Genomic DNA, 20,479 nt, shown 5'->3' with positions numbered 1-20,479 from the left:
AAAAAGATGGTGAGAATAAGCATCTTTGTCTTATTCCAGATCTTAAAGGAATGCTGACAACCTGACAGCTTTTAGCATCATATCATTGATTATGATGTTAGCTGTGGGCTTGTCATATATGGCCTTCATTATATTGAGTTACATTCCTTCTCTACCTTAATTTTTTGAGAGTTTTTATCTTGATGGGATACTGAATTTTTTTCAGATGCTTTTTCTGCATCTATTGAGATTATCAAAAAGGGAACTTTTTAATGAAAACAACATGGAGAAGTTGTTAGTCCTCTCAGTTTGGTTATTGGTTTACTCTCGTGGTTCTCAAAGTGTGATTCCTGGACCAGCAGCATCAGAATCATCTGGAAATGTTTAGTAATGTAAATAACTGGACCTCACCTCAGATTTACTGAATCAAACTCAAATCACAGGTTTGGGGTGGGGCCCAGTACCCTGTGCTAACAGGCCCTCTAGGTAGTTTAATACAGCTATAGTTTGAGAATCACCCATCAACTCTTAAATTGAACACATGTTCACTGAGTTTCTTCTATGAAAGAAGTTATCCCAGTTTAAATTTAGGGTAGTGGCAGTGGAGATGGAGAGAAGTGGCTTCAGGAGCTATTTTAGTAGTAAAATCAATAGGTATGAGTGGTTCATTAGACATGGGGCAGTGAAAAAGTGGGGTGAGAGGCCAGATGTCACGGTTGGGCAGCTGGGTGGATGGAGGTGGCATTTGCTGCAATATGGAAGATGATGCAGAGGAATAAACTTGGGGAGGAAGGTGATTTGAGATGTGAATGTAAATAGGACAAATTTGCATGTCTAAAATATGAAAGACTGGCTTCTCATAAGTATGAAGAAGTTAAACTATTTCTCCATGGATTCACTCCTTTATTCAAGAAAAACTCCAAAAAAATGAAAAAATAAATAACTGTCATCTCTGTGGTAAAAAGTTATTTCTTACTTCAGATTCACACGATTCCAGAATGTATCCTCATTTTACTTGATAGTCTCTTTTAATTAGAAGAATTACAGATTCTGGAAATTATTATTTTTTTTTAATGATTTTTTTATTATATTATGTTAGTCACCATACAGTACATCCCCGGTTTCCGATGTAAGGCTCGATGATTCATTAGTTGTGTATAACACCCAGTGCACCATGCAATACGTGCCCTCCTTACTACCCATCACCGGTCTATCCCATTCCCCCACCCCCCTCCCCTCTGAAGTCCTCAATTTGTTTCTCATAGTCCATAGTCTCTCATGTTTCATTCCCCCTTCTGATTACCCCCCCACCTTTATCCCTTTCCTCCCCTACCGATCATCCTAGTTCTTATGTTCCATAGATGAGAGAAGTCATATGATAGTTGTCTTTCTCTGCTTGACTTATTTCACTTAGCATTATCTCCTCCAGTGCCGTCCATGTTGCAGCAAATGTTGAGAACTCATTCTTTCTGATTCTTAATCCAGTCATCTGTTGAAGGGCATCTCGGCTCCTTCCACGATTTAGCTATTGTGGACATTGCTGCTATGAACATTGGGGTGCATATGGCCCTTCTCTTCACTACGTCTGTATCTTTGGGGTAAATACCCAGTAGTGCAATGGCTGGATCATAGGGTAGCTCAATTTTTAACTTTTTAAGGGACCTCCACACTGTTTTCCAGAGTAGCTGTACCAACTTGCATTCCCACCAACAATGTAGGAGGGATCCCCTTTCTCCACATCCTCTCCAACAATTGTTGTTTCTTGCCTTGTCTATTTTTGCCATTCTAACTGGCGTAAGGTGGTATCTCAGTGTGGTTTTGATTTGAATTTCCTTGATGGCTAATGATTTTGAACATTTTTTCATGTGTCTGTTAGCCATTTGTATGTCTTCATTGGAAAAGTGTCTGTTCATATCTTCTGCCCATTTTTTGATTTGTTTATTTGTTTCTCGTGTATTGAGTTTGAGAAGTTCTTTGTAGATCTTGGATACCAGTCCTTTATCTGTAGTGTCATTTGCAAATATATTCTCCCATTCCGTGGGCTGCCTCTTAGTTTTTCTGACTGTTTCCTTGGATGTGCAGAAACTTTTAATCTTGATGAAGTCCCATAAATTCATTTTATCTTTTGTTTCTCTTGCCTTTGGGGATGTGTCATGAAAAAGGTTGCTTTGGCCGATGTCGTAGAGGTTGTTGCCTATGTTCTCCTCTAGAATTTTGATGGATTCCTGTCTCACATCGAGGTCTTTCATCCATTTGGAGTTTATTTTTGTGTATGGTGTGAGATAGTGGTCAAGTTTCATTCTCTTGCATGTAGCTGTCCAATTTTCCCAGCACCATTTATTGAAGAGCAGATTCTGGAAATTAGATGATGAAAAAGTAGATTGTAAAATAACTACCTATTTCAAGTTTCATTAACTAGCAATGGAATTTTGAACACACTTCCATTTGTGTTATGACCTACTTGTGTATTGGCTGCTAGGCTTTTTTCTATTTTTTTGCTTATATAATCGAGACCTGATATTTACCTGGAAAATGGGGTGCGTGAATTCTTTCTGACTTTCCTCACTTTGTACCAGGATGCTATTCGCATTGGTTTTTCAAGGCTCTAGCCAGAGATGTGTTCAGGGATCCAGCAACCTAAAGGACATTAAAGTGAGTTAGTACTCTGGATATTTTCATCAAGGGAACTCTTTCTTTTCAGGGTTTGGGAAAGCTGCTATTCCTCCAATCAGCCTGGGGTACGCAGCAAGCGACCTCCACTCCCACTGCCTCCTTTCTATTAAGTGTAGCGTCCCCAGCCTCCCTGCACAGCTGACACAAGTGCCTGTGTCACAGTGGTGGACTGTGAAATCCCCACATGCAACATGGCCTGTTTTCCTATCCATCCTCCTCTCTTCCAAAACGCTATTTGTCGGGGCTGGGATTTCTTTTCCTTCTCTCAAGGACCTGCTGCCTTTTGAGAGCATGATGTGGATCTGCTGTCAGCCCTGGATGCTTTTATTCTGGCCCTATTTGTACTGCATCTACCCACAATGCCTCTAAATATCTCTAGCTTCCAGGTTGTTGCGGTTTCCCCCTGGGGTTTGTATACGATGCTCTAGAGGGGCTTGTGAAGAGAGAGCCAGAGACCTGAGCTCAAGTCGTTAGCCTGCCTCGTGACTCATAAGAAATGTGACTACATGAATGAAATGATGAGACTTAGGGTCAGAAAGATCACTTTGAGTTTTTTGGATGGGTTTTGAAGAAGGGTGGGGGGGAAGGCATGGTAGAGGAGAGGCTGATATTGTTCACAGTAGGGGCAGTGTCCCATAGGTATAGAATGGAGTACGCGTGATTTAAAAACATACACAAGAGGTAAAATAGACTACTTCTTCAAGAACTGGATATTAGGAATGAGAAGAGAGGAATAAACTTCGGATGGCACTAACATTTAGGTCATAGCTTTATAGGGTCATCAACTGAGATGGGGACATACTGGGGGAGGACTAAGACTGAAGGGGAGTTGGTGAGTTTAGTTTAGGACTTGATGGGTTTAAAGTACTTCATAGGCATTTAAACGGAGATGCTCAAACTGTCAACCCGACTGAGCTCCCAGCTGGTTCTGTGGTCATTTAACTAGCACCTTGGCTGGTTCTTGAGATTCGCTCCAACTCGACTATCTACATCTTCCCAAACCTGTTCTGCATTATTTCCTTGGAACCTCTGTTTGAACATCAGACCCCTCCCCCACTTCCTAACCCAAACACCCTAGAATATTTAGCTTCCAGGTCTTTCCTGCAGGACCCCATTCCTCCACAAGAGCTGCTCGGGCATCTTCGGAGTTCTGAGCGTGGCACAGAGCAGGGTAAACCCCTGGCTCCAGCTCCTGGGGGAGGCAGAGGGCCTGGTATTCAAATTGAGGGTATTTTGGATTGTATATCTGTCTAAATTTTCCCCCAAATATAATTAAAAGAGAAAATATTTTATTTTATTCATTTCAGATATAGAATATTTCATCTACGTTAAGGGTTAAACAGACACTCAGTGAGCACCTATCCATAGCCTGTATCTTTCTATGAGAAAATGTGTTCCACACATCCCAGTGAAATTTTTGGGAAAAAGTCTATTTCTAAAATATGAACTACTTGTACAATGGAATAAAAATAATTAAATCTTTTCCACTCAAGTTTTGGGTGCAGGTCTTAATGCACTTGATGGTTCTTCATATTAAGGCTTCATATCCATAGCATTGACTCAGCATTCAACAGTAATTTCCTTTTCTTTTTCTCTTTCTAACTATAATGTGTTGTCAGTAATCAAAACAGTTAATGACCAATCCAGTTTGTTCTTTATAAGGGTCAGAATGACTAGATCTCATCTGGACAACTAAATTGCCTTGCCATATAAACAACCAAATTATAGAATATATTCTATACTAATTATAGAATTCACTTGGAATGATAAATCAAGGCTATATTTTTAAAAAAATATGGTTGTGACTGTGCCTTATGTACCCAAAACCACCCCAAAATGTGGTAGGCAGTTTGGGCTGGGCTCAGCTGGCGTCTCCCATGTGTCTTTGGTCAGCTGGTGTGTTGGCTGGAGCTTCATGGGGTCCAGCTGGGAAGACCAGAGCCTCTCCCTACATGGTCTCTCATTTTCTTGCAGACCAGAAAATGTGGTGGCAGTGGTGGGATGGGATTAAAGAAAATCAGATCCCATGTGTGAGGGACTTTTTTGTTGTTTTTTTGTTGTTTTTTGCTTTTTGTTTTTTTGCTAATGTCCCATTGGTCAATTGAAATCGAATGGTTACCCCATAACCTGAATTTAAGGAGTGGAGAAATATATTCTACTTTTTGATAAGAATAACTGCAGGATACCATTGCAAGGATATGGATGAAGAAAACTGAAGAATTCGTGGCCATTTTTATATTCTGCCTCAGCTCTGCTACTGGTTCTCAAAAGGAAACAAATGATTAATATTAAAGGTTCTAGAATTTTATCATTAGATTAGACATATGTTTTAAAGTTGTTGATGATTTTATTTTTTATCTTATATATGTTACTAAAAATTTCATATTTATTTGCAGTTGAAATTTTATTTAATCTACATTTTTGTATAATTCCCAGGTTCAAGTTTTGGAATTTATTAGAGTGTTATTATTATTTGCATCCAGATTCTAAAATATATAGGGTGTGTCTCCCATAATATCATAGTGGCAGAAATCATTTGAAACAATGTCACTAATAGTGCTAGATTTTCTTCCTAAATAGTTGGATTATTGATTGTTAAATGGACAACTCCAAGGTTACAGCATTCTTTTATGTCTTCCCCCTTGAGAACTTTAATTACCTCCTCCTTCCACATGATGTCTCTGTTTAGACAGAATTAGAGCTTGAAGGGGTTTTGGAGATCATCTTCCACCTAAACCCCTCATTTCACCTGTCAAGAAGTAGGCCGTGAAAATCCAAGTTACTTGTCCAAGGCCACACAGACAATTAATGGTATAACTGGGGCTGCAATGGCTTCTGATGCCCGATTTAATGCTTTTTTCCACTGCTCACGTACTGACTCCCCTTCTACTCTCTTAAAATCGACAAGAGAGCCAGGAGAATGCATCTAGTTTCGCTTTCAGATTACAACCAATCAGATTTTCTGAGACAAGCAGTAGGTCCTGGCCCCTTAGACTCTCCTCCAGTCTTCCCATTCCATCAGATGGCAGCTTTTCCTCACACAGGTAGTGAGATGTCCACACTGGCAACTAACCGGATCTGCCACCTTCAGCCAAAGTCTGCATTTGTTTTTACAGCGAGTATTTATTTCAGGAATTTCAAATTTCTGAAAACATGCTTATAAATTGAGAATCATAACCTTTGTTTATAAAACCTTGAAAACAGTCACCTAAATTATCTTTAGTTGCTTATAAATTGAGAATCATAACCTTTGTTTATAAAACCTTGAAAACAGTCACCTAAATTATCTTTAGTGGATTTTAAACAAAGCAATAATTCATCTGAAATAATGGTGACTTGCAAGACCCTAATGCTTCCAGATACCAAGATGGTACAACCTTTGTTGGAAATCTTCCATTTTATAACTTGACTTTTGCCATGTTCAAATCTAAATCAAATGACAGAAGCAGATGGAGAAATACTCTGCCTTGTGCACATCATTTATACACAGGCTTCTTAACGCAATGGGAAATTTGGACACGGCCTTGACAAATAATTGGCTCCTCCAATGGTGTTTTCAGGAGGCGTATCGGAAGGAGCAGCTGATCAACCGGCTGATGCGGCAGTCCCAGCAGGAGCGCAGGATCGCCGTGCAGCTCATGCATGTTCGGCATGAAAAGGAAGTTTTGTGGCAGAACAGAATTTTCCGAGAAAAGCAGTATGAAGAAAGACGACTTAAAGATTTCCAGGATGCTCTTGATCGAGAAGCGGTAAACAATAGCTCCCTTAAAAATCTGTCTAAGGTTACTTCTGATCCTTTCTACCAAGTCAAGGTAAACAAAGTGGCCTTTAGTTGGCAGTCACTTAAAAAGAGCTAATTTTCATATGACTTCTCTCTTATCTCCCCATTTTTACTTTTGTATAACTAATTGACAGTGCATAGAGTTTCTACATATTACACTCTCCCCCTTTAGTCTTGATTCCACCCATATTTGATGTTCACCACCCATCTTTATGTCCACGCGTCTTTGGTCATTTTGGTTGCCTGAAACGCATTCTCCAGTAGATTCCTCAACGAGGGCTCAGGGAACAATATTCCCTGTGTGTTGTATTGGGTATTGTGTATTGTATACTGATGACAGTATATGCCTTTTATACCTGATTGTCAGTTTTGCTGTATATAAAATTCCTAGTTCACATTTTCTTTCCTTGAATATTTTCTTCAGGTAAAAGTGCTATTGTCAAAAAGATTAATGATAATCTAATTTTCAATTCCTTGTGTGATCACTCCATTTTTCTAGATGTATACAGAACTTTATTTTCCTTTAAAATCTGTGAAGTTTACTAGGATGGTATTGGTGTTCATTATTCTAGGTGAACATTCTCAGGCAGTGAGAGCATTTTTAAGCTGCCTCCTTTTTATAAGATACCATCAGTCTTTAATAAATAATTCCTTGCTTTCTGATAAAACAGGGTTTTATCAGGCCCATAGTGTATTATTCCTTCCTCCAAACCCAAATAGGCCACTTATCCAGGGTACTCTGGTTGATTGTATTTGAGAATGGCACATAGGCACCAAGATCCAGAAGGATCGAGGCCCTTTTATAGCTCTGAAAATCAAAATATCTAATCTTTTGATTATTTAATACATTAATATTTTTCCTTATCTTTATGTATATATGGATTCTGATAATCAAAATAGGTCTATTTTATCAACGGATTATGTACTTCTTGCCTATTTCCTACCGGAGATATTTCAGATTTATTCAATCTGTTGGTCCAGATTTGATTGAAGAAATACAGAACTCATGGGAGTGGCCCTTGAGATAGCCTGTCTTTACTGCCATAAAGTAGTCACAAAACTAGGCTGAATAGAAGAGAAAACCTCATAAAAAATAGGAAGGGAATGTTTTATTTATCAGATTCATGGTTTGCACTATGATATTCCATGAAAATAAATATAGCTTTTGCCAAAATTATGCAATTTTTAGAAATGTCATTTGAAAGTCAGGAAAATGGTGCTTTTGCCTTTCGTAGAATAGACATAGCTGAAACGTGAGGGGTAGGGGTGAAGAACTAATACCTCCATGACTCCATGAATTTGAGCTGCAGGATCACTGATTTCAAGAGTCCTCTTCAAGAGCTGAATTATCTGGATAATTGTTTCATCCCTCTTTTTTGACAAGAGTGAACTTGAATGGATTGAATGGCATTCGCTTACATTACAAATGATGTGTTTAGCTAATCTTTCTAAGTGCCTATTGAAAAATGTGTCTGCTTCAAGCCCGGTTAATGAAGTGCAGAATAGCAAAGCATTTATAGCAGGACTGGGCTCACTGTGATAAGAAGCACTACCTGCTTTTTTCTTTAACCAGGCTTGAACTGACTTTGGAGGATTGGGACGCTCAGGCCTCAGAGACCAGAACTGTGAGGTTCTGTAGCATCTGAAAAAGTATATCCCTTTCTCTCACGATGATTACCTTTCCTTAAAGCTGAGGTGTCTGCTTCCCTGGCACCCCTCTCTGTGAGGTGGCTGGATTTCACGGGTTATCTCCTCAAACACTGAATTTATCACCTCCTACATCAACAGTGGCTGGTGTGTAAGTAGGAGCCAGAGAAATAAATACTGAAGTGAAGTTGCCAGAGGAACACTGTTACCTTTCTTTTCTTCCTAGTCTCATGCACTAAATAAACAAAATACATTTTGTTCCTCACAGCAGATCATTCTACTGCTTCACTTTTGTGAAGAAGAGAGTTTTTTAAATTGTTTTTATTACTCGTTACTGGTTTTTTTTTTTTTTTTTTTTTTTTTTTTTTTTTTTTTTTTTAGTTTTTGTTATTGTTTGTGGTGGAGAAGGAGGAGAATTCTAGAAATACCTTTTATCCTATTACAAATTTATAGTCTGTTAATGGGGCACCTGGGTGGCTCAGTCAATTAAGCATCCGACTTTCGCTTTCGGCTCAGGTCATGATCTCAGGGTCGTGGGATCAAGCCCTGCATCGGGCTCCACACTCAGTGGGGAGTCTGCTTGGGATTTTCTCCCTCTTCCTCTACTCCTTCCCCTGCTCTCACTCTCTCTCTCTCTTTCAAATAAATAAATAAATATTCCAAAAAAATTAAAAAATAAAAAGTCTGTTAATGATACAGGCTATTATAGGCTATTAATAATATTATCAATATTATTAATCTGCTATTACATGGTCCCTTTCTGTTTAGTTCTGCTGTGGAAGCACTCTCCTGGTTTTCTTCCTATTTCATTGGCTGCCCCTTTTTGGCCTTCTTTGTAGGCTCATTCTCCTCTAATACCAAAACATTCAATGTCAGGGTTCCTTAAAGCTCAGTTCTAGGCCTCTTTCTTTGCTCCTCTGTTATTTCCTCAGACAACCTCTTAATGCACAACCATGGTACGTAATTGCTGCAGTAGACAACTCATGCATTTGTATCTTGTCCTCTGCAGTAAAGACCCATATGTTCAGCTGCTCTCCTGACATCTCTACTCCTATATCTCAGCGACACCTCAAATTCAACATGTTAAAGCCAAATATATGACCCTTTCTACTAAACTGGTCTTTTTCAAATTTCCGTATTTCCATAAATGGCAACCCTGTTTATTCGGTTATACAGGTGCAAAACCTCAAGATCCACTTGAACCCTGCTTCACCCTCTCTTCCATATCTAAAACATCACTCAGTACTGTCAATTTCATGTGCTAAATATCTCTTCAATTTGTCCATTTTTCCCTGTGTCTACACCACCACCCCAGTCTCTACTACTGCTACTACTACTGCTACTACAGTGGTCTCCTTCATCCATTTTGAGTTACTATGAATTAGCAACTAATTGGGGTATGCAAGAACGCAACATTCTTTATATTGTTTAAATCACCCTAAGCTTGAACTCCAGCAGTCCACCTCTGCCCACAGAGATGCACGGTGCCCCAGGTCACAGGCCAGGTCATCAGAGAAACACTGCCCAGCCTGTTGCCTTTGAGACCTCAGTTACCCCAGCCCACACATTGCCTCCTGTGGCACATGTCTTCAGAGAGGCTGTTCCAGCTTTTGTTGGTCCCTCACATGCTCCCTTCTGAGTCAGTGCTGCTCCCTAGGAAGTGCCAGGGAGTGGGTGCACATCTCTTCCTCTTTCTCTTTGCTATCAAAATCTTCCCTCCTCTCCTCTCCCTTGGAGTGACCTAGATTAATTTGCCTTTGAATATAGTCCTTGAAAGTGAGAAGGAGTTTCCAACAGTTTCTACTTTTCTGTCCTGAAGAAGTTCCCTGGAGCAGGAGTTTAAAAAGACCTGTTAGAAATGAAGGAAGAGGAAATTAGAGATGACTTGGACAAATTACCTGCCCTACTATCATCTCCAAATCCTCCACCATTGTGCAGCCAGAGGAATCTTCTTGACTCTCAGTTTTGACCATTACCCTCTTACTCAAAAACCCACCCATGGCTTCTCTTCGACCAGATCCCTACTCATACCTTGCTCCCTTGTATCTCCCGGACTCTGGCCATACTGGTCTGCTCTCAGATCCTCAAACAAGTCATTTCTTCTGCTATTCCCCTTCTTGCCTCATGCCTTTCCCCAGCTAACCCTCATCTTTCAGAACTCTGTGCACAGGCCACTTCTTATCTAGGTCGGGCCTCCTGTGATGGGTCATACTCCGTCATCCTTCCCGGTGACACATATTATACAAGTATACATTCATTGTGTGGCTTTTTCACTGCCTCTCCCACTGGATGTAAACTCCATGAAGAAAGGGATCGTGTTTGCTTCTGCTCACTACTGTTTCCCCAGGGCTGAGGCCAATGTCTGGTACATTTCAAGAAAGGCCGGGGTGGTGGTGGTGGGGTGAACAGTAGTGTGGGAAGGGAGAGAGAGAGAGAGAGAGAACTTTCTGTTGTCCATCATCAATTTTTGTCTGTGTTGGTTTTGTATTTAGATTAAATCTGCTTATCTCATCCTCTAAGGTAATTGGGCATCTATATTAAGTGTTTCTGATTTCAAATTTCTATTCTACCTATTAGTAGTAGTAGTACTTAATTATAATAATATTTAACATTTTTTGAGCACTTATCGTGAGTCCAGCATTGAGCTATGTTTATCACATGCATATATAATTCTCCCAACAGCCATCAGAAGTGAACACTATCCTTGTCTACATTTTATTTTATTTTATTTTTTAAGATTTTATTTATTTGACAGAGAGAGAGACAGAGAGAGAGAGCACAAGCAGGAGGAGTGGGAGAGGGAGAAGCAGGCTTCCCGCCAAGCAGGGAGCCCAATGCGGGGCTTGATCCCAGGACCCTCGGATCATGACCTGAGCTGAAGGTAGACGCTAACGACAGAGCCACCCAGGTGCCCCTTTGTCTACATTTTACACATAAGGGAAACAAGGCTTAGAAAGCTCGCCTTCACACGGCCTGTCAGTGGTGTAGGCAGGAGCACAGCCGGCTCTAGCAGACTCCAGAGTCTGGGCTCATAACCACCGAGACTGACTACCTCCCACAGACTTCCTTTTTCCTTTTCCTTCTTTCTTTTTTTAGGGCTTCAACCCAGTTTGCTGTAATGCGACAGGAAATTGTGGTGGGTTTAGCACAGGGCAGCGGGGTGGGGTAAAGGTAGACTAGTAGCTGAAAAGAAGGAAGGAAGACATGGAGGGAGGGAGGGAGAGAGCCCTGAGGTGAAAGCTGCTGCCTTCCTGCTAGGATCATTCCACCGGTCCCTGCAAGACTTGGGTCCCTTCCCACCCGAAACATTTCCGCCTGCTTTACAGGCACTCTGCAGTCAAGCACCTTCACACTCGCAAGTTCTCATCTGGCTACTCCTGCTCTTTTAGCTGCCTCTTCCTCTGACCTCTTCACAGGTGAAGAAGCACACCGTAACGCTTTGTACTTAAATGGTATGCTTTCCCTAGGAAGACGGGGCCTACAGAACAATACGGCAATAACAAAGTCTGGTGTGATTCCTGCATTTGCCAAATGTCCAGGACTGACCTCAGGGGTCACCCAGCCCAACCACTTTCCCAATAAAATTAAAAAAAAAAAAATAACAAAAACAAATGAACCTTCCATTTAGTTCAGTGGACAAAAGCAGTCCTTTGTCAAGCATTTAGTCATGTGTGAGTAGTATCATAAGAAATATTTGCCCCAACGGGATGGTTTGGTGAGTTTTTCTGTGTATGCCAAGTCTTCTTAATATCCCACTTCACGGTGAGGACATGGAGGCTGAGGGAGGCTTGGGCTAGGAGCCTAGGACTTGACTTCTGTCTACAGGCTGGGACTTGACTGATGGCAGCTCCTCCAAGGCCCAAGTTCATGTCCATTTTATACTCATTGGGTTAAGTTACAGGAGGCAAGTCTTGTTTCTGGAGCATGTTAGCACAGGATGGAATTTCTCAAAGAGCTGGGATAGCTATTCAAAAAGCAGCATTTAGGGGCGCCTGGGTGGCACAGCGGTTAAGCGTCTGCCTTCGGCTCAGGGCGTGATCCCGGCGTTATGGGATTGAGCCCCACATCAGGCTCCGCCGCTGTGAGCCTGCTTCTTCCTCTCCCACTCCCCCTGCTTGTGTTCCCTCTTTCACTGGCTGTCTCTAATAAATAAAAATAAAAAATCTTTAAAAAAACAAAACAAAAAAAACCCAAAAAGCAGCATTTAGTCATGCTGAGTTTGACCTTTGCACTTGGTGTGAAGAAAGGGTTTCTCTAAACAAAATAATAGTGCAAACCAAAGCAGAGGGTCATGACAAACTGTATTTCATTACTTTCTGCAGAAATAAATGTTCTCTATGAGTGCATTTTACCAATTTATTAAGGCTATAACAGCAGAATGGTTTTGTTGTTGTTGTCTAAATACATTTAACATTTGTTGATGCTTGTGAGAAATTCTCAAGCCAGTAATATCAGGAATCTTTCGAAATATTTTGTAAGTATAAATCAGTATCGTAGAACTCTGTCGCTAAAAGACGGGGGTGGGGGGTGGGGGGTGGCATTGGCCAGGCCGAGCAGATAGGTCAGGTTAAAGCTCCTTGGGTTCCAAGGGGCCAGCTGTGCTAGGGTCTGGTACAGACTTGCCTGTTTCTCTGTGATCCCTGACTATTTGCAGCCCTTGAATCAAGGTTGCTTTTTCAACACTTAAGATCCAATTTATCATTAATCTACATTGGGTTTTCCACAGTTAGACCACTTTTCTCTGTATTATATTTGGCTGATAAGATAAGCTAAAGGTGGAATATTTCTGATATCGTCTTTCCATCATACTCAGCAGTTGAGAAAGACAAAGCACTCTTTCGTGACTAAGTTTTTCTTGGTGTAAAAGGATGTTTCATTCTATTTAGATAATTTTTTTGCCTATTGAAATGATAATATTATTTTCATGTGAATCATCACACAGTGACATCACCTTAAAAATGTCTGCCTTCTTAGGCTTTGGCCAGACAAGCCAAGATTGATTTTGAGGAACAAGCCATCAGAGAGAAGGAAATTCATGAACAGATTGCTGTGGAAAGAGCTCAAGCTCGTTACAAAAAGCATTACACAATATGTGCAGAAATTTTGGACCAAATACTTGATTTGTCCACTAAAGTGGCGGACTACCGGATGTTGACAAATAAGTAAGTGTTGTTTTTTATAATCACTATAGTAGAGACATCACAGAAAGTGAGAAAGGGTAAGATTGTAATGTAGACACTCAGTTGATAAGAGAGACAAAAATTTTTCTTGAAAAAACACTAAGTGGGGTCCAGGATACCTAGATTCCACTGATGAGCCTTATTTAAGGTATATTTATGTGTCTTTTAACATTTAAACTTTATGTCTGAATTATAATTTATAAAGACAACTATGATAATTTATTTGAAACACTTGGAATTCCTAAAAGACTGGAATTACTTGAAGATTATTTTACTGGTCATTAAATCTATTTATTTTCATTGTACTTTATTTATAAAAGGAATGCATTTCTATGGAAATATTCAACAATACAAAATATATTAATAATATTCCAGGATAAGAAAAAGGAAAATCCAAATTAAAATAGAAAGTTAAGATCAAGGAATAAACTGGCACACGGTTATATTGGCAGCAGGAGATTTGCCAGTTGCTGCACCTGAGCTGCAAACTTTATCTGAGCTTCCTGATGGCCAAAGTAAAAAGGGAAATACAATCTGTCGTGTATTTCCTTTTTTCCATTCTTGTTCCTTACAAAATATGGAACTTTTCTTGGCACTCAGTTTAGAACAATAGTTCATTCATGTGGTACCCCCCCCCCCAAGGTGCTCTGAGTAGTGTGGTGGATCTAGTGGAGAATGTCCTCAGGAATATCTTTTAAGCAAATGTATCATCTGGCTTCATAGACTTATTTCTTATGACATTCCTTGATGAAAGCTAAAGGGGAATGACATCACAGTAGATCTCAGTGAAAGTGATTCCACAAGGACAAAGATAAGGTGACCCAGTAAATGTGTACACATCTCAAATTACCTAGACTGAGATCTTCTTGAGAACCCACTGTTTTCCACAGTGGCTGCACCAGTTTACATTCCCACCAACAGCACACAAGGGTTCCCTTTGCTCCACATCCTTATTTTTTATTTCTTCTCTTTCTGATACCAGCCATTCTGACAGGTGTGAGTTGATATCTCATTGTGGTTTTGATTTGCATTTTCCTGATGATGAGTGATGTTGAGCATCTTTTCCTGTACCTGTTAGCCATCTTTATGTCTGCTTTGGGAAAATTTTAAAAATTAGATTGTGTGCTTTTTTTTTGCTATTGAGTTGTATGAGTTCTTTATAGTTTGGATATTATCAGGTATGTGATTTGCAAATATTTGCAAATATTTTCCCCCATGCAGTAGATTGCTTTTTCTTTTTGTTGATTGTTTCCTTTGCCTTGCAGAATCTTTTAAGCTGGATGTAGTCACACTTGTTTATTTTTGCTTTTGTCGCCTTTGCTTTTGGTATCAAATCCAAAAAAAATCATTGCCAAGACCAATGTCAAAGAGCTTACTGCCTGTTTTCTTTTGGGGGTTTTATGGTTTCAGGTCTTACGTTCAAGTCTTTAATCCACTTTGAGTTATTTTTTGTGTATTGTTTAAGATACATGTCTTTTAATTGCAATTGAACACAACAGTGACACATATATTTTATTAGTCTACACTGCTACCAGTGAAGATAAACTCCTGTTACCTCATTGAACAAGATTTTATCAGTATATATTTTTTTCTAAAGCTCAAGTATATTTTTGGTATCAGCCTACTCAGAAGAACTGACTTTTTAGACTGCTTCTTAAAATTATTAACATTCAGATAATAGGATATTAACTAAGTAACTGTAAGATTAAGTTTTGGACAATATGTAAGTTTTGATCACTTACTTCACCATAGAAACCAATGTCATTTCAATAATCCTGATGTTATAATATTTCTATGCCCGAGCTTATCGATTTCTAAACTTCCATATCTCTACAAAGTAAGCCTTAGCAAGTATAAATATTTTATTAATGGAAAACATAAGGTGATTATATTTGAAGTTGTACTTTTAATTGAAATACTACTTTTCTTCTTATGGCAAAACATACATCACAAAATTTACCCTTTTAATCATTTTAGATACACACTTCAGTGGCGTAATACATTCACATTATTGTGCAACCATCACCACCATCCATCTCCAGAACTTTTTTATTATTCCAAATTGAAGCGCTGTACCCATTAAATAACTCTCCAGCCCCTGATAAACCTCTGTTCTACTTTTGATCTCTGTGAATTTGTCTATTCTGGGTATCTAATATAAATGAAGTAGTGTACGATTTGCTCTTTTAGCGTCTGTCTTATTTCATTTAACCTAATGTCTTCAAGTTTCATCCATGGGGCATGTATCAGAATGAAATAAATGAAATATTACCTGTTTTGTTGTAATTTCAAGCTCTAGTCCAACCATTTCTAGAGAAATGCATCAGAATCATGTCAGACTCCTTCCTTTGCATTTTGTTCTTCTTGAAATTATTTTCCCGTCAACCTGTCCTAATCACTCATCAGACTTAAATAGAAATAGTTACTGAGAAATAATTTCAAAGGTTATCAAATATACAATGACAATAAAACCACCACACATTTGATTTTTCTATTACAAATTATTTGCAAATATGGAAACCAACTATCCTCCTAAAAGAGCTTTGGAAAATCCTCAGTCTGTTCATTTTCCACAGGAAGACACTGATATTAGAGCATTTAAAGGATTTCCTAAGATTGCACAGCCATTTAATGTCATAGCTGGGAATTGTTTTAGATGAACCTAAGTTTTAGGATAGTGCTCATTATTTTCAGATATATTGTTCTGTTAGGGCACAGTCATTATGAAAGTTTGAAGAACCAGTGGCTTGAAGTAACGTTGATTCATTCAAACCTACTAGGTTTAAGACATTCTACTAGTCATTAGCAATATACAGTAATAGTAAATGGAATCCCTAGCCTCAAACGGCAGACCATGGGAAATGTATATGATAATAGAAAGACTAAGGTTTAAGATGTATATTTGACTAACCATTGATTCATCTCTACCTTTTTTTAAATCTTTTTTGCTATAGTATGATTCCATATAAGTTGATGCATGATTGGAAGGAACTGTTTTTTAATGGAAAGCCCATATATGAGCAAGCCTCTATTAAGCATCTACCAGCTAAGCCCTCTGCAGAACAACTTATAGAACTGGAGAAGAGGGACTTGCTCGATAGCAATGATTATGAAGAATATAAGGTACTTACTAATACAGAATAATGAGAGAAAATACAATATAATACATGGTGTTTCTTTAACATTAATTAATGTCATTTCATCCCTATTAATAAAAATGGACATTTTATCTTTGCCTTTTCCCTTGTTTAATTTGTATTTCTATACTAATTTTTAAATGCCTAGTCTATTCATAATCTGTTATCTATTACTCCCAGTAATAGTAGGAGAGTGGTTTGAAAAAAATAAAACATAATATATTGTTAGGGCTGATAGATTTTAGAATTTTTAAAATATTTTAATTTATTCATTAGCATTTTCTTTGTCTGAGCTGTCTACCTTTGCTACAAAAACCCTTGTATAAAGATATTTCTTTAGTAATTTATTAAAATAGTATGTAGCTTTTAGAGGCATATGGAAGAGGAGAAGGTCTGAGTTTTAGGAGTAGCATAGATTAAAGAAAAAGTTTATTCAGAGATTTGAAAAAGTAGTGGGTGCCACTCGAGCTTAAAGAACCGTTTAAAAGGCTTTGGGGTCAGACAGACCAATGTGAGACCTTGGGCAGCCTGGGAGAGGCTCAGTTTCCCAATTTTTGAAATGGGGATAATAATATGCCTACTTTATTTTGTTGTTATGAAACTTATTTAAGATAATATGTGTTAAATACTTAGTCAAGTGCACTGCATGTTAGATACAAATAATACATATTAATTTCTTTCCTCACCACCCTGCTCGCCCAGTGAAGTTCATCTCACCTTTAGGAAGAAAGGTGTAAAATGAATAGCTATCAGATGGAAGTTCTAGGTAGATACACATCTGTGGAATGAAGAATGACGCCCATTATTATATCATTGAATGAGTTTATAAGGGTAATAAGTGCAACATAGAAAAAAGAGAAGGAAGAATGATTTGACCTAATCATTTGCTGATATTCAGCAAATACACAATGAATGTTTGTCAAAAGGACACATGAATAAAATGAATGAATGACAATGAACAGGGCAAATTGTGAAATAGCACTATTATGTAAATATTGAAAAAAGATAGATTTACGGGGGCACCTGGGTGGCTCAGTTGATTAAGCATCTGACTTTTGATCTCAGCTCAGGTCTTGATTTGGGGTGGTGGGTTCGAACCCCACTCTGGGCTCCATAAAATTTAAAAAATTTTTTTAAATTTTTAAAAAGATGAATTTATGATAAAATGGTAAGGAAAGAAAGTGAGCTTATGAGAAATTAAATGTACATCATTGTAATTGGATGAATCTATATTTGTATCATTAAGAGAATTTTTATTTAAGAATTGACTAGAACTTTACGGGATATACATGCATTTTTTTTGTATGGTGGTGGAATATAGTAGGTCTAGTGTGTCAACCTAAAATATCATGCTACATAGTAAATGCTCTGACAGTATTAAAATATGTGAAGGTATATTTTCTGTTGTAAATTAAAAGTCATTTTATTTGACAGATTTTGCTAATTTATAGGATATTTATTTCTAAGTTTTTTCTTAAACAGTTCTATCTACTCTATTCTTATTGCTTTCATAAATCAGGAGACCTGGTAGTCTGCAGCTTAGCAAAGATTTGCCTTTCTAACTTTTTTCTTGTTTGGGAAATCATTACCACAGGAACATGCTTGTCTTACCCACATCCTGAAGCAGATGGTATGTTTCTTTTGCAGGAAATTATAAACTTTTGTTAGGAGTATGTGAACGTCTAGCAATACAGTTTATTTTGTTTATAGCCTTTGCTGTTTTCCTAGAAATGAAAATTACCCTAGGATTTCTGATATATGTTCATATGCTCTGTTCCTTTTGACTACATGATGGAAAATAGACCATACACAGGTGTTAGGATATTACTGTAAACTATCCTATTATCATTGCCTGTTATTAGAGCTTTTGTCTCTTCAGAAACTTGTTATATGTTCTTGCGTACAAGTCAAAAATAAATGCTTTAACTTGTAAACTATATTATCTGGCATAAGTAGCCTTTCATAGGAAGAAGAGGGGCAACAATTGGGGGCTTAGCTAAAGGAAACCATTGTCCACATTTATCATTGCTAAATTTACTCGGGATTTTTCATCCTTCAAGTAAATGCATAACTTAGAAATTAGTCTTTGAAGAGTTTACATTGTTTTTTTTTTTTTAAAGATTTTATTTATTTATTTGACAGAGATAGAGACAGCCAGCAAGAGAGGGAACACAAGCAGGGGGAGTGAGAGAGGAAGAAGCAGGCTCATAGCGGAGGAGCCTGACGTGGGGCTCGATCCCACAACACTGGGATCACGCCCTGAGCCGAAGGCAGACGCCCAGCTGCTGTGCCACCCAGGCGCCCCCAAAGACTTTACATTCTTAACATACTCTATTGATACACCCAGACCCAGCATCCTGAAAGAACGGATACATCCGGGCTTCAAGCCCACACTTTGAAAGCTCTGTCAGCATAAGTCATGATGCTTAAAATTTTTAAATATCACACCTAGAAATAGGCATAAAAACAAATTTTTGCTCATGTACACATTATATATAGAGGCTAAAATTTGACCCTTATTGCTTAACACCATTTCCTAAATCATCACATTCTATAAACTGGGTACACATGAGAGAGGTCTAGTTCAAGAATGGTATGGCCAGGAACATCATTTCTCTCTCCCGAGAAGGAAGCGCGAACAGCCTCACGGAGCAGCCAGGACATCCGCTGTTACAGGACAGCCATGAGCTATTCAGTCCAGAGTGGGGAGGAAGCTGATAACCCAGTGGACCTTGGGCAGCAGGCTAAGCCGGGAGCCCAACTGCCCGAGAGCAACAGCTGGTCCAGCACAGCCCCCCCACCTCACCCCCCAGCAGCCAGGGGTTCTTGACTGTGCCGTGGACTCCTCCTACCAAATCCCAAACTTCCCCAGATGCGGTCCTTTCCATGATTCTTACTGGCAAATTACCCAGAATTCCACAGCCTTTGATTTTTATAGAAGCTGCTTATTAGCAGTTACCTCCTGAATGATTTGGGGAGTTACTAAACTTTGGTCTTCATAAACTGAAATTTGGCCGTGCTTTCTCGAAGACACAGATTTTTCTAGTCTCTGCCACAAAGTACTTGGCAATTTGTGGAGATCTGCTGTGCCTGTCCGCAAACAAGTTGTAGCTGGAATTACCAGTTTGGAGGAAGGGCATCTATGTTGTTGTTAGCTGCTCATGGTTTTTAATTGCTGCTATTTTTTTTTTTAATGAAAATTGCTGCTTAAATTCATGATCAGCCGAGGTTACTGTGGTTGTTGGGTTAACCCTACAGTGTGTGTTGTAACGCACATTTTTATCAATAGCACTTTTGGCTTATGATTTTCTACTAACTAGACTTTAAAGATGGATTTCTCTATGTTATGGTTTAACAGTAATACTCCTTCCACTGCAGCAGATGTATACATACTCATCCCCAAATGTGTTAGTACAATGGCTTATTACCAGGTCTTTTCCCCCTGGAGAATAGGAATATGAGACTAAACGGGCCAGGGGATTGTTTCTTTCCTACATAAGTCTCATCTGATTTGTTTGACCCAAAGACCCCAGATTCTGTCTTGTTCTAAACTCTTTAACTCCAGGCTTTGATATTGATCCAGTGGCTTTCTAGACTCAACTGCTGACAGTAGACCCCCCAGCTTAGTTCTTGCCTTGTTCCCTGGTTTCCCAGTGAATGACCCGGTCTTCACAGTGTATTATTAATCAGTTCCCTTATGGACAGAATATTAACTTGAAGCCTGTATCACTCAAGTGACATCACTGGGTAACTGACCCAAGTACACTGATTAATTTTAGTAGATGAGTGTGAATAGATCATTATTATTTTTATTTATTTAATAGATATGTGTTGTATTAGCTCATGCTGCCATAAGAAAATATTGTAGACTGGGTGGCTTAAACAACAAGAATTTATTTCTCACAGTTCCAGAAAGTCCAAGTTCAGGATGCCAATTAATTCAGTTCCTTGGTGAGGGCTCTCTTCCAGACTTGCTGATGGCTACTTTGCTGTGTCCTTACATGAACAGAGAGAACTCTGGTCTGTCTTCTTCTTACCAGGACCCTAATCCCATCATAGGGCTCCCCCCCGCCATAAACTCT

At 38.9% G+C, this 20,479-nt stretch overlaps 1 protein-coding gene across 1 annotated transcript in view; it reads left to right on the top strand.

Moving 5' to 3' along the window:
* LOC103664855 (sperm flagellar protein 2) overlaps positions 1-20,479 on the top strand; it is a 179,746-nt gene that overhangs the window by 32,398 nt on the left and 126,869 nt on the right. Inside the window, 3 exon segments of the mRNA XM_040630627.1 lie at positions 6,213-6,401; positions 13,055-13,242; positions 16,215-16,383. Of these exon segments, the coding sequence (XP_040486561.1) occupies positions 6,213-6,401; positions 13,055-13,242; positions 16,215-16,383 (546 nt within the window).

The sequence above is a fragment of the Ursus maritimus genome, unplaced genomic scaffold (genome assembly GCF_017311325.1).
Source record: "Ursus maritimus isolate PB19 unplaced genomic scaffold, ASM1731132v1 scaffold_15, whole genome shotgun sequence".
Classification (NCBI taxonomy): Eukaryota; Metazoa; Chordata; class Mammalia; order Carnivora; family Ursidae; genus Ursus; species Ursus maritimus.
This window is presented reverse-complemented; position numbering and strand designations above follow the sequence as displayed.